Source organism: Triticum dicoccoides, chromosome 5B (genome assembly GCF_002162155.2).
Source record: "Triticum dicoccoides isolate Atlit2015 ecotype Zavitan chromosome 5B, WEW_v2.0, whole genome shotgun sequence".
Taxonomy (NCBI): Eukaryota; Viridiplantae; Streptophyta; class Magnoliopsida; order Poales; family Poaceae; genus Triticum; species Triticum dicoccoides.
The window spans coordinates 555,440,297-555,455,060 of NC_041389.1; the positions used below are offsets into that span (position 1 = coordinate 555,440,297).

A 14,764-nucleotide genomic window follows, 5' to 3' on the forward strand; every position below is an offset into this window, starting at 1 on the left:
CTTGCTTTATTTATTTTATTTTGTTTCTACTTACAACAAAATACTTATTGTTGTTTTTTTGTTTTGTTTTCTACATTATTTATTTTCTTTTGTTTTTTGCTTTATTTTTAAATTATTTTTGCTTTTAGTTTTAGGAAAATTATAAACTTTCTGTTAGTGCCATTACTTTTCAAATTTGAAAACACTTTTTTGTTTTTTTGTTTTCTTTCTTGCTTTATTTATTTTATTTTGTTCCTACTTACAACAAAATACTTACTGTTGCTATTTTTAATTATTACGAGGGCCGAACCATAAGACATTAAAGCATTTCAAATGAACTCTGAAAAAGTTGAAAGTTGGCATGGTATCATAAATTGACCCACACATAGCATGTGCATATACAAAACGAACAATGGTATCATACTCGTCAGTTATAAAGTTAGCATGGTATCATCATAATAGTTGCGGGAGAAAGTCTTCACTTTTTCTTCGCTTGTGTCATTTGCTTATTGCGCCGTAACCATGGATAATCTTCATCGTTTATCAGGATGCTGGGGTCAGCCTTGACTTTGAAGGGAGGAATTTCATGAAACTTTTCATAATCTTCAGACATGTCTGTCTTGTCCTCCACTCCCACGATGTCCCTTTTTCCTGAAAGAACTATGTGGCGCTTTGGCTCATCGTATGATGTACTCGCTTCCTTATCTTTTCTCTTTCTCGGTCTGGTAGACATGTCCTTCACATAGATAACCTGTGCCACATCATTTGCTAGGACGAACGGTTCGTCAGTATATCCAAGATTTTTCAGATCCACTGTTGTCATTCCGTACTGTGGGTCTACCTGTACCCCGCCTCCTGACAGATTGACCCATTTGCACTTAAACAAAGGGACTTAAAATCATGTCCGTAGTCAAGTTCCCATATGTCCACTATGTAACCATAATATGTGTCCTTTCCCCTCTCGGTTGTTGCATCAAAGCGGACACCGCTGTTTTGGTTGGTGCTCTTTTGATCTTGGTCAATCGTGTAAAATGTATTCCCATTTATCTCGTATCCTTTCCAAATCATAACAGTCGAAGATGGTCCCCTGGACAACAAGTACAGCTCATCACAAACAGTGTTGTCACCTCTGAGATGTGCTTCCAACCAACTGTTGAAAGTCCTGATGTGTTCACATGTAATCCAGTCGTCGCACTGCTCCGGGTGTTTGGAGCGCAGACTGTTCTTGTGTTCATCGACATACGGGGTCACCAAGGTAGAGTTCTGTAGAACTGTGTAGCGTGCTTGAGACCAAGAATATCCGTCCCTGCATATTATTGAGTCCCTTCCAAGCGTGCCTTTTCCAGTCAGTCTCCCCTCATACCGCGATTGAGGAAGACCTATATTCTTAAGGCCAGGAATGAAATCAGCACAAAACCCGATGACATCCTCTGTTTGATGGCCCATGGAGATGCTTCCTTCTGGCCTAGCGCGGTTACGGACATATTTCTTTAGGACTCCCATGAACCTCTCAAAGGGGTACATATTGTGTAGAAATACGGGGCCAAGAATGACAATCTCGTCAACTAGATGAACTAGGACGTGCGTCATGATATTGAAGAAGGATGGTGGGAACACCAGCTCGAAACTGACAAGACATTGTACCACATCACTCCTTAGCCTTGGTATGATTTCTGGATCGATCACCTTCTGAGAGATTGCATTGAGGAATGAACATAGCTTCACAATGGCTAATCGGACGTTTTCCGGTAGAAGCCCCCTCAATGCAACCGGAAGCAGTTGCGTCATAAGCACGTGGCAGTCATGAGACTTTAGGTTCTGAAACTTTTTCTCTGCCATATTTATTATTCCTTTTATATTCGACGAGAAGCCAGCCGGGACCTTCATACTAAGCAGGCATTCAAAGAAGATTTCCTTCTCTTCTTTGGTAAGAGCATAGCTGGCAGGACCTTCATACTGCTTTGGAGGCATACCGTCTTTTTCGTGCAAACGTTGCAGGTCCTCCCGTGCCTCAGCTGTATCTTTTGTCTTCCCATACACGCCCAAGAAGCCTAGCAGGTTCACGCAAAGGTTCTCCGTCACGTGCATCATGTCGATCGAAGAACGGACCTCTAGGTCTTTCCAGTAGGGTAGGTCCCAAAATATAGATTTCTTCTTCCACATGGGTGCGTGTCCCCCAGCGTCACTCGGAACAGCTAGTCCGCCGGGATCCTTTCCAAAGATTACGTGTAAATCATTGACCATAGCAAGTACGTGATCACCGGTACGCATGGCGGGCTTCTTCCGATGATCTGCCTCGCCTTTGAAATGATTGCCTTTCTTTCGACATTGATGGTTGGTCGGAAGAAATCGACGATGGCCCAGGTACACATTCTTCCTGCAGCTTGCCAGGTATATACTATCGGTGTCAAGTAAACAGTGCGTGCATGCGTGGTATCCCTTGTTTGTCTGTCCTGAAAGGTTACTGAGAGCGGGCCAATCGTTGATGGTCACGAACAGCAACGCCTTTAGGTTAAATTCCTCCTGTTTGTGCTCATCCCACGTACGTACACCGTTTCCATTCCACAGCTGTAAAAGTTCTTCAACTAATGGCCTTAGGTACACATCAATGTCGTTGTCGGGTTGCTTAGGGCCTTGGATGAGAACTGCCATCATAATGAACTTCCGCTTCATGCACATCCAAGGAGGAAGGTTATACATACATAGAGTCACGGGCCAGGTGCTGTGATTGCTGCTCTGCTCCCCGAAAGGATTAATGCCATCCGCGCTTAAAGCAAACTATACGTTCCTTGGCTCACTTGCAAACTCATCCCAGTACTTTCTCTCGATTTTTCTCCACTGCGACCCGTCAACGGGTGCTCTCAACTTCCCGTCTTTCTTACAGTCCTCACTGTGCCATTGCATCAACTTGGCATGCTCTCCGTTTCTGAACAGACGTTCCAACCGTGGTATTATAGGAGCATACCACATCACCTTCGCAGGAACCCTCTTCCTAGGGGGATACCCGTCAACATCACCAGGGTCATCTCGTCTAATCTTATACCATAATGCACCGCATACCGGGCATGCGTTCAGATCCTTGTACGCACCGCGGTAGAGGATGCAGTCATTAGGGCATGCATGTATCTTCTGCACCTCCAATCCTAGAGGGCATACGGCCTTCTTTGTTGCGTATGTACTGTCGGGCAATTCGTTATCCTTTGGAAGCTTCTTCTTCAATATTTTCAGTAACTTCTCAAATCCTTTGTCAGGCACAGCATTCTCTGCCTTCCATTGCAGCAATTCCAGTACGGTACTGAGCTTTGTGTTGCCATCTTCCCAATTGGGGTGCAACCCTTTTTTGTGGTCCTCTAACATGCGATCGAACTTCAGCTTCTCCTTTTGACTTTCGCATTGCGTCCTTGCATCGACAATGACCCGACGGAGATCATCATCATCGGGCACATCGTCTGGTTCCTCTTGATCTTCAGCAGCTTCGCCCGTTGCAGCATCATCGTGCACATCGTCTGGTTCCTCTTGATGTTCAGTACCATCACCGTATTCAGGGGGCACATAGTTGTCATCGTACTCTTCTTCTTCGCCGTCTTCCATCATAACCCCTATTTCTCCGTGCCTCGTCCAAACATTATAGTGTGGCATGAAACCCTTGTAAAGCAGGTGGGTGTGGAGGATTTTCCGGTCACAGTAAGACTTCGTATTCCCACATATAGGGCATGGACAACACATAAAACCATTCTGCTTGTTTGCCTCAGCCACTTCGAGAAAATCATGCACGCCCTTAATGTACTCGGAGGTGTGTCTTGAACCGTACATCCATTGCCGGTTCATTTGCGTGCATTATATATAATAAGTGTGTCAAAAATCATTACAGAACACTAAAACCAAATTAATAGAAGTTCATCATCACACTAAAACCAAAGTACATACATAGTTCTCATCTAACAACATAAAGCTCTGCAGAGCATTTAATTAATTAAACCATACACTGAAACTATGTAAAACATTTCAATGCGAAAACAAATGCGATCATAATCGCAACCAATGTAACAACTGATCCAACGGCATAATGATACCAAGTCTCGATATGAATGGCATATTTTCTAATCTTTCTAATCTTCAAGCGCATTGCATCCATCTTGATCTTGTGATCATCAACGACATCCGCAACATGCAACTCCAATATCATCTTCTCCTCCTCAATTTTTCTATTTTTTTCCTTCAACAAATTGTTTTCTTCTTCAACTAAATTTAACCTCTTGACAATAGGGTCGGTTGGAATTTCCAGTTCAACAACCTCCTAGATAAATAAAATCTATGTCACGTTGGTCGGCATAATTGTCATAAACAATGAATGAACCAATAGTTATGAAAAGATAATATATACCACATCCGAATCATAGACAGGACGAGGGCCGACGGGGGCGGATACCAAAACCATCGCACTATATAAGATGCAATAATAAAAGTAAGAAAATTATACAAGTATCTATATAAACATACAAGTAAGAGGCTCACCACGGTGGTGCCGGCGACGAGATCGGCGCGGGCGATCGACGATGGTGAAGACGGGGACGGGACGTGACGGACCGCTAAACCTAGACAAATATTGACGAAAATAGAGCTTGGAGGTGGAGCTTAGAGAGGAGAAAGCTTAAGTAGTGCGGCTCGGGCATTCCATCGAACACCTTGTGTGCATAGGAGGTGAGCTAGAGCACCACAAAGCTCCCTCCTCGCATGCCACGAAAAACAGAGCAGTGAGAGAGCTCTGCTCGCGGGGTATATATAGGCAACTAATTGGTCCCGGTTCGTGGCTTGAACCGGGACCAAAGGGAAGCCTTTGGTCCCGGTTCAGGCGACCAACCGGGACCAGTGGTGGTGGGCCAGGAGCAAGGCACATTGGTCCCGGTTCGTCCCACCAACCGGGACCAAAAGGTCCAGACGAACCGGGACCAATGGCCCACGTGGCCCGGCCGGCCCCCGGGGCTCACGAACCGGGTCCAATGCCCCCATTGGTCCCGGTTCTGGATTGAACCGAGACTAATGGGCTGACTCGGCCTGGACCATTGCCCCCTTTTCTACTAGTGCGTCATGGACATGCAGAACTTTAGTCTCGCTATCTTGTTTTGTGGCTTGAGTGTGGGTTTGATGGTGCTCGTGATGCGTTTTAACTCGCAACTGAAATCTGCCATGGAGGGTTGATCGGGGAATACCTAAACACCTTGCAAGAGAACAAATTGTTCTTCTTTTGTTCAAAGGGATTGTAGCTGTTCTCGACAGATCTAGTTCTTTCCTCTTCCTACCTCTATTCTTCTTCTTGCTTGAAACATCAACTTCTTGGCCTGCTGCAAGTTGTTATTTGTCTATATTCCATATTCTTATAACTATTCGCAGGTGAACATTCAACATAGTCGCAATGAGCACCCTGTCATACAGGTGAATCTGTCCATCTCTAAGCTCGATTACTCACAGAGCAAAGTAAACACCAAATCTCTCCTTGTCTGTCAGGTCCTTCCCTCTTGGATTGCCTTGTGCATTAGCTTCTTGAGCTTCTTCCACTTCTGCATCTTATTGAGCTTCTTCCACTTCTACATCTTCTTGTGCCTCTTGAGCTTCTTTCAATTCTGCATCTTCTTGTGCCTCTTGAGCTTCTTCCTCTTCAGGAAACAAAATCAATTCAATGTCTTCATCCTCCTCTTCCGGGATCAAGTTCAAATCAATAGTGTCACCTTGTTGAGCTTGTTCTTCTTGTTGAGCTTCATCTTCCTCTTCCGGGATCAAGTTCAAATCAATAGCGTCACCTTGCTGAGTTTGTTCTTCTTGTTGAGCTTCATCTTCCTATTCCGGGATCAAGTTCAAATCAATAGTGTCACCATGCTGAGCTTGTTCTTCTTGTTGAGCTTCATCCCCCTCTTCCGGGATCAACTTCAAATCCATAGTTGTGTGCTCCTGTCTGTACTCATAACAAGAGTACAAAATATGAATGGTTAGCATATAATCATAACAAGAGTAGTGCATAAGATATCTTCGTCCAGTAAGATCATTTGCATAATGGATGCTATCTTTATTTTCAGTTACATTCATAACACTTTGTTCTAACTAAATTTTTTTTGCTCTCACATGCTTCTATCAGTGGTTATCTAACTAAAATCTATATTGTTTGCTAAAATCTTATAAACAAAACACATGGAAGCAACTCTATACATGATCCATCTAGAGTAATTAATTTGGTACTCCATTTGCTGTTGAATTCACTAATTTGGTACTCCATTTTACTAATGCAAAATTTTAGTAAGAGCATTCCATATATGTCCAGCAGCACTTGCTCGTCTCCATCTGACAGAAAGCAAAAAACCGCCTTCAGTTTGGTAGCATGAGTACACTAATCTCCCGTGTTTCTTTTATCTAAACAACATTCGATTGAGCATTTGGCCATGCTGCTGCTCACACTCAAGCTCAGCATAAAGACCGAGTGCGGAAATAAGCCGGCCAAAATCAGTTAGGAGGAATACTTTCCCAATCTTTCCAGATTCGGTTAAGCTAAGGTAAGGTTAGCAGCAAAACAAACACAGGTTATTGTGAATTGATAGCAACAACACCTTCCTCTGACCAAAACAAACACATGTTATTTTTTTGGTAACAGGGTGCATGTAGATTCAGAAATCTTCAATTTTCCGAAGTTGACAGTAACAAGATTTAATTCAGTTAACTTGAGTTATCCAGAGTTGTCTTTTCCAACATGCAGATGAGTGTAAAAATGGAGATGATCCAACAATGTTCCAAATTATGCATGAATCTGTAGCACACCATGGCACTACTATTATTGGATCATCTCCGTTTTTACACTCGTCTACATGTTGTCTTTTCCAATGAAGACTAGTTAGTTTGCATTATCTTCTCTGCTAATAAAACACAAAACAGTTCATTGTCTTCCATGGCAGTATGCCAGCTTTGTACCAAGTGCTTGGCAATGATAAATTAGCAAAAACAAGATGACACTACTATTATTGGACCATTATCTGCCTAACAACTTATTTTTTACACTCATCTGCATAATTTGTAGCACACCATGACACTACTATTATTGGACCATTTTTACACTCATCTCCACCTGGAGAACAAATTCCTTAGTGCAAGTTATTGATTGAATTTACACTCATCTGCATAATTGTGTAGAAACATTGACTGTATTTTGATGACTGAATTTAAAATCACTACTTGGAGTACACACTAACTGAATTTAACACTGCAATTGATTATCCTGTGATCCATGGACACTGCAATTGTGCATTATCCTGGATACAGAACATGGATCTCTGTATAGTTCAAATACTCTGAATAATTCAACAATTGACAGAGGCATAACATTTTTCCTTCTCCTATTTTAGACCATAACCACAATAATCTGGTCCAGTTGCTCTTGATGATGCATTGTGTTTGAAATTGCAATGTATAGAAATTGGAGCACCACGAGCAAGCAGGCAGAGGGCGGATTTACAAAAGGGTGCTTCTTCTCCCAGTAGCGGCACAAGCAGGGGAGCTACGGGCGGAGGAGCAGCAACTTGCACAGGAGCAGGCCCGCTAGGAGCTTGAGGACGAGCTTGAGGTCCAGGCCCGCCGGGAGCTCCAGGTCCAGGCGCTCGAGACGCTGATAACCCACAAGTATACGGGATCGCAACATTTTTCGAGGGTAGAGTATTCAACTCAAATTTATTGATTCGACACAAGGGGAGCCAAATAATATTCTCAAGTTTAGCAGCTGAGTTGTCAATTCAACCACACCTAAAAGACTTAATATCTGCAGCAGAGTATTTAGTAGCAAAGTAGTATGGAAGTAACGGTAACAGTGACAAAAATAACAGTAGCAGTTTTGTAGCAATTGTAACAGTGGCAACGATAAAGTAACTTAGCAAAGATCAATATGAAACGAGCTCGTAGATAATGGATCAATGATGGATATCGGATAGCATTCATCATGCAACTATTATAACATAGGGTGACACAGAACTAGCTTCAATTCATTAATATAATAATAATAATAATAATTAGTACTGGTAATAATAATTATCCACGGCTTTCACATTAAGAAGGACGACGACCGGGCGGCTGGGTGGCTGATAGCCAGTGCCCGCTGCGCATGCGCAGTTATTTTGGGCGGTGGAGGTAGGTGGACGGACGCCACGCGCCCCTGAGGCGGACGGGAAGCAAGCGCGTGCCCGTCCGTTTGACGCTCGTGTGGACGCAAACCGGGCTCAGGTTTGAAATGGGGCGGGCCAAACGCTAAACGAACAAAAAAAAGCAGATGCTGTCATGCCTTGGGCCGTGCGGTCTGCTCGTTTGGGCCCAAGTAGACAGATACGGAGCGGATGGGGTTGTGCGCTGGAGTTGCCGATCTTTCAAAACCCCATCATGCAGGGAATGTCTGGCCATGCAGTAGAAAGAAACCACATGTTGCAAGTAACATCTCAACACTAGTGCCAAAAGGTCGACTGTAGTGTTATATGCATGATAAGCGGCATTGAGCACTGCAGAAAGAAAAGAAAATTCACACTAGGTATTTAGTCACCCTCTTCTACAGGTTACTTGTGGGGTTACGAATGAAAAATGTACAGCTAAACAGATATCCACTTGGATCACAAAGAGAATTTGATTCATGGGACTATCGACAATGTTTCGGCGAGTTCCTTAGCTCTGCATGACTGTTGTAGTTAATTCTCCTTGGATGCTGTTGACACTCCAGTGCTAATGCCTCTTCTCATCTCCAGTGGGAAACACCAACTAATTACTAGCGAGAACTTCCATCAACAGTGGGTGAAGCATAAAGATCCTATTATGCAACATTTTGCTTCAGCTCGTTTGTGATTTCCTGGAAGGCCCGCCGGCGGTCCGGTGGCCTCCACGGTCCTGTGCTCGCGGGGCTCCCAGGGCAACGGTTAGTGTGACTGGCACCCTGAGAGCGTCCGCTAAAACCAGATGGTACCTGCCCGTGGAAAAGCGAACGCTGAGCTGCACTGCTTCTCACTGAGCTTGCTGTTTGCTCGGTGCCTCGAGCTTTCTCACTGAGATGGGTCGTGTTAAGCCTTTGGCAGACTCGGTCGCCACGATCTTGAACCTTCCGCTGCTTCCATGCTGGAGCTGTCCTGACGAAACTCCGGTTCACATTCTCGTCTGTCGAGATTCCGGCCGAGTCATTACGTCTCCATGAACCTGCTGATGAACTCTGCGGCCGAACACCAGCGACCGGGGTTTTGAGGCTGCAGCTTCCTTGAGATGATGAGGATGGTGTTTTATCCCTCTGCTCACTCGCATGCTTGCTGCTTTCACCTTGCGGGGCGGTGGTGTTCTTGCCATCGGCCAGCTGCTGCTGTTCATCCTCCTCCACCATGTCTGCCCATGTTTTTCTACCGCCACCAACCAAACGCTTCAACTCTTGCATAGGATTCTCGCTAGCATCTACGGCGCCATTAGAGCTTGGCAAGCATTCAGCTGGGCTAGGAGTCTGATCTTGATTATGTGCGCTGATATTGGGTCTGTCCTTTTTGACCAGCCGCTTTCGTAGTTTCTCAAGTAGAGACTGTGGTGTGGCAGCATCATTGAACAGTCTAGAAAGATCATGGTACTCCTCCAGACTTTGTCCAGTCTTCTCTCCATCAGTAGCAACCATAAGCTGTGGTTCTTTACGCTTCAACTGGGTTATCGGAGATGGAAGCACTTGTGAGTTGCAATCTTCATGATTCTCTGTATCTGCCGAAATTGAAGCTTGCGGTTCTTCATAATTCAATTGAGTTGAAGCAGAGAATATTTGTGGATGTAGATATTCTAGGTTCCCCACATCAGTAGCAAGCAAAATCCGTGAATCTTTAGACTTCATCTGAGTTATGGGAGAAGGGAGTGCCTGTAACTCAAGTTCCCTAAGCACTTCAGTAGCCCGGGCAAAAGATCTCACGTGGTTTTCATCATTGCAGTTGTAAGGTATAGCTTGGAGAAGGTATTTAGCTTCAGCTACCTTTCCCATCTTCATCATGCAGATGGCTAGATTGCACTCTTTGTTATAATCAGTTTCTATAGCAAGAGCTTGCCTGGGTCAAGTGAAAAATGCCAAGTCAGTAGCAGCTGGATATAACTGAATGAGCTTTACTGGAAATGATGCATGGGGTTATTACAGAAAAACAGAGTCCCCTTCTACTACTATCAAGCATTACCAGTGCTGGGAACAGTCATTTCTGCATCCTTGATGTGGAGTGGGAAACTACACCCTCCATCCTAATGCGTAAGGCCCGCTCAAATTTTGAGCCTAACCTTGATAATAAATTTGACTAACAAAATATGAGTTATATGCCGTAAAAGCTATACCGTTGGAAAGCTCTTTCGGATATGGATCCAGTGGTATACTTCTTGTGGCATACAACTCATATTTTGTTAGTCAAATTTAGGCTCAAAATTCACGGGGAGCTTATATATTTTGATGGAAAGAGTACAATGGTGCCATAATTTTTACTCATTTTTACAAATAATACCAAACAAAGGATTGAGAAGTTCAAGAGAATACAAATCATGTCTAACAAAATCCATATCAGCTTAATAAGTACATCCCCAACGTAGATATACCTGTAGAGCATTTCAGCTTCCTCATAGTTTTCAGACTGCATATAGGCCCAGGCGAGGTTACCCAGCAACCTTCATGACAAAGCAGAGCCTTAGAATGGCGTTCACAGGACAAATGAAGATGTATGAATGATTTTCAATACCTTGCCTTTTCATCCCTAAGAGAGAGATAGAATACTCTTCCATGAGATTTAGAAAGCTTAGTTTTCCACCGGCCAGAAGCTAGATCCTCATCAATCATTCTCAGTTTCACTGTCAGCATTTCAATCTGCTCTTTTGTCCTACCGCATTTCTGGTTTAACATAAAAATGATTTGTATCAATACTTGGCTAGATATTTATCTACAATGCGGTGTAGGTTTATTATTAGCTGATGACTTTTTTGAATGGTTCTTGCAATATATTATAAGCAAACCTCAAAAATGGGCTTCGGAAGAAATTTTTAGCTTACATATATAGATTTACAGGACTGAAATACCTTGTACAAGTCAAGAAGAACATTGTCAAGAGACTCCTGGGCTTCATTCGGACAACGGTCACGGAAGGATCTTATCGCTTCAATGGCTTCTTCAGCCCGGTTTGCTTGTTTCAGTACAGTAGCCATATCCTTCAGTGCACTCTCAATTCGTTCACCACTATTAATAGCTGCCCAGAACAATGGAACTGCCTTGTTTGGATCTTTTTCAATTAACTGTAATAAATGAATAATAGACACCAGGTGAGAAAACAAAAAGAAACCCAAGCTTATTTTACGAAAGCTTCTATTATCAAGATTGTAAATGCATCTAGAATCAAAAACCTGCAAGTGGTACAGAAAAAATAACACTGGGGGAATGCAGGTAATGTACAGAAGTATTTCAGCATATAACATATTTGAGAAAAGCAAAACTTCAGGGAGGATGAGCATCTATTGCAGCTACTAATGGACAAACATACGGATGCAGTACAACATCAAATCTTGCCAAAACCGTTTGAATATAAGCTTTTGATAGAACATAATTCTGGTAAAAGGACACCTAGTCGCCTACTCATATCCGCTAAAAAAATTAAAATCGGCTAAAAAAGATAGGAGGGCACCACTTCCATGCCGCTTTAAGCTAATGTCGTTTTCTCCCCCAAAATTATTAGTTATGCCAGGGAGTGTGTACCTTCATCCTTCTCTATTCTTGTGCAGTTAACTGTTAACAAATATCCTGATACAATGAAAGATGCTAAACAACCATATTACGCTTCTTCAGTGGAGAACTGCTACGCTTCAAGGCCACTACATCCTTCTCCCCTGTATACTATTCTTGGATCAGGCCAATTCAGCAAGCATGTTCCGAGATTCAGCAAGCCGCAGTCATTGCAGAATACCATTACAATGCAACTAACAGAACAATGCTATGTTCACTCAAGATAAAATTTAATGCACCGACTCACAGAGACCAGTTCCACGATGCACATTTAATTATTTATTGATATGCTTCCAGGAAAATGGATGCCAATGGATTTGCACAAGAGAAACGTTGTAGTCTTAACAACTGAGGCAGCCTGGTGGCATTTGAGCTCTACTGCAACTGCGCAAGTCAAGGAAGCTAGCACTAATTCTCACCCTGACGGAACAATGTTAGGAGCAAATCAAGTTCCCTCGGACAATTGAATATCTCCTATATTTCAGCTCCACAATCATCCCGAGAAGAAGTGTAGCCCACGAGTTTCTACGAACAATCAGGAACACGAAGCGTAGCACAGCAAGTTGATCTACCATATCTATCAGTTGCATCTAATTAGCCACCCCGAATCCCTCCCCTGCCGACGGGAGAATGGCCCGAACGACGAGATAGCACGGCGCTGGGTTTCGGAACCTGAACGGGAAGGGATCGCGCCTGACGGTGGCTGTGGTGGTCGACCGTGTTACCTGCGCCTGTTTCGCCCTCACGTACGGGGAATCCGCCGCCGGCGGCGCCCTCGGCGGCCGGGAGCACCCGCCGCCGCTCGTCGGCGGGGTGGCGCGGTAGGAGCAGAAGCCGGCGCTCAGGGGCGGGGTGACGTGGCTCCCGGAGCCCGCGAAGCCGGCGGGGGTGCCGGGGCTCCACCTCTCCGCGGCGCCCCTCGGCGACGTCCACGGCGGCAGCCGCCTCCCCACGCTCGGCATTGGTGTGCCTCGAGCAGTGGCGTTCGGTGGCTGGCTGCCTAGTAGGCCCGCCGTGCGTTGGTCCCGCTGGTCGGTATCGTGCCGTTGCTCTGTTTGTTGGTGGGCTGGGGTTTTGGTGTTTCCAGCCTGCTCTCGGCCCGATGGTGGCGTCAGGCCGGTCCGGTCCTGAGATTTCGAGGGTTGGGTACTCCCTCCATTTACCCCTAAAAAAAAGGGTACTCCCTCCATTTATAATATGGACATTGTCTCAAAAAGATATATATTAAAATATGGACAAGTATGTTTTTAGAGTGTCTTCGACCATTGCTATGATTAGTAATACATGCTATTATGGTCTAAGGATTATATCACTAGAAACACCTTTCCCATATGAATTTGGCGTCATACTTGGCGTCATACTTTTTGTAACATATAAAGCTCTAATCCATGGTCAAAAGGCAACAAAAAAACCATCAGCGCATCTACAGCCGGACTTTACAAATCCGACCCCACAAACGTTCGCGGACGTGACCGGGCGCGTTCATGGACAGTGACCGCCTCAAATTAATCATTCTGCATCCAAGTTTCTCATATTTCAACCCCTAGATCCATAGAAGCAAGCACAAGAAATCCTACTTACTACATACTACATACCGTACTACCCTAGCTAATCTTCGTCGTCAGAGATGTCCACGACGATGGTGCTGGGCGCCGACTGAACGGGCGGATAGGAGGGCTCCGGCTCATCCTCCTCCAACTCGACCTCATCCATGCAGGCGAGCATCTCCGCCTCCTCTGCAGCTTGTTGCGCCTCTCCTGCCGGCAACGGCGTCTGGCCTCCGCATCCAACTTCGAGCGGAAGGAATCAAGGATGGCCTGCTGCTCCGCTTGCAGATCCGCGCCGCCAGCGTCCCCCACATCCTCCTCCGTCTCATCCTCCTTCTCCTCAACCTCGCCGTCGTCTTCCTCCTCCTCCACCTCCTCTTCCAACTCCTTCTTCTGGTCCACTACATCCGGAGGTAGCCCCGCGGCCATCCGGGCTTCGCGCCTTGCCCGGATCTGCTCAAGGAGCTCGAGCAGGCGCTCCGGCGTTAGAAATGGCTCGCTCCTCACCCGGCGGCATGGGGGCATGGCTACTAGGCGAACAGGGGGTAAAAGTGGCGACGACGGCGGACAGGCGGAGGAAAATGTGGACGGTAGGGTTTTGGTGCCGCCGATCGATTTAAATAGCCAGACTAGGCACTACGCGGCCCGCCGAAGCGGCGCCGCATGGCGACACCGGTCCGACGGAGGAGACGAGCTTCGGACCGCCGGGCTTCTGGGCGTTTTTTCGCGTGGGACCCCACCATCAGTGCGGCGTGGCGGACGTGCCTGGGTGCCCCATATTCGCCCCATATTTGGGCTAGATATGAAGGATGCTGGTCAGCCCGGGCGTGTGAGGCTCGTTTGAGGGGGCCGTCTGGGTCGAAAAATCATAATCGGTTAGTGACCGGGCAGGCCGCCCGGATGTTTGAGTACGGTTTGGGCGCCTGGTTGCAGATGTGGTTCTATATATTTGGATGAAGGGAGCCGGGGTATAATATGAGGGAAGAGATATAGATTGTGTGAGATATCAACATTTTTTTAATGTTTTTTTATTGAAACGATAAACTGGGTTCTAGTTTTTCATTAGTGGCGGGGCAAAGCACCATGCATTTTTTTAGGTAAAGCCCACCTCCCTTCTTAAAAAAGAAGTAAAACTGTTTTTTTCTAAAATATCATCTAAAAACTTGTTTTCCAAACTATCTCGTCTAATTCCCGTCATCCAAACAACCACTAAGCATGTCCTTGTAGCTGACCATCAGCTATAGGTTATGGTGTCCAGATGCTCCTTTAACTTCAGCAGTTAGTTAGCTTCTGTCTAACGTAAACCTTGTCAATGATCTGTGGTGCATGTGTTACCTGGCTATTATCTTAAAAGTTGATGTGGCTTAGTGTAGTTATTACAGGATAAAAAAGGATAAAAAGATATGGAAACGATGAACAATTGAACAGTTAGATAGTCCAGGACCTTCAACTTCATTCAACT

The 14,764-nt window shown here is 45.1% G+C and overlaps 1 protein-coding gene across 1 annotated transcript; it reads right to left on the reverse strand.

Annotated features, from left to right (window-relative positions):
* Positions 1-8,458: 8,458 nt before the first annotated feature.
* On the reverse strand, positions 8,459-12,717 carry LOC119311570. The gene is made up of 5 exons (XM_037587220.1): positions 12,481-12,717; positions 11,059-11,271; positions 10,725-10,873; positions 10,585-10,653; positions 8,459-10,055 (listed from the first exon to the last, which is right to left on the reverse strand). The coding sequence occupies exons 1-5, from the start codon at positions 12,715-12,717 to the stop codon at positions 8,807-8,809; spliced, it is 1,917 nt and encodes a 638-aa protein (XP_037443117.1). The 3' UTR covers positions 8,459-8,806.
* Between the last annotated feature and the right edge of the window lie 2,047 nt (positions 12,718-14,764).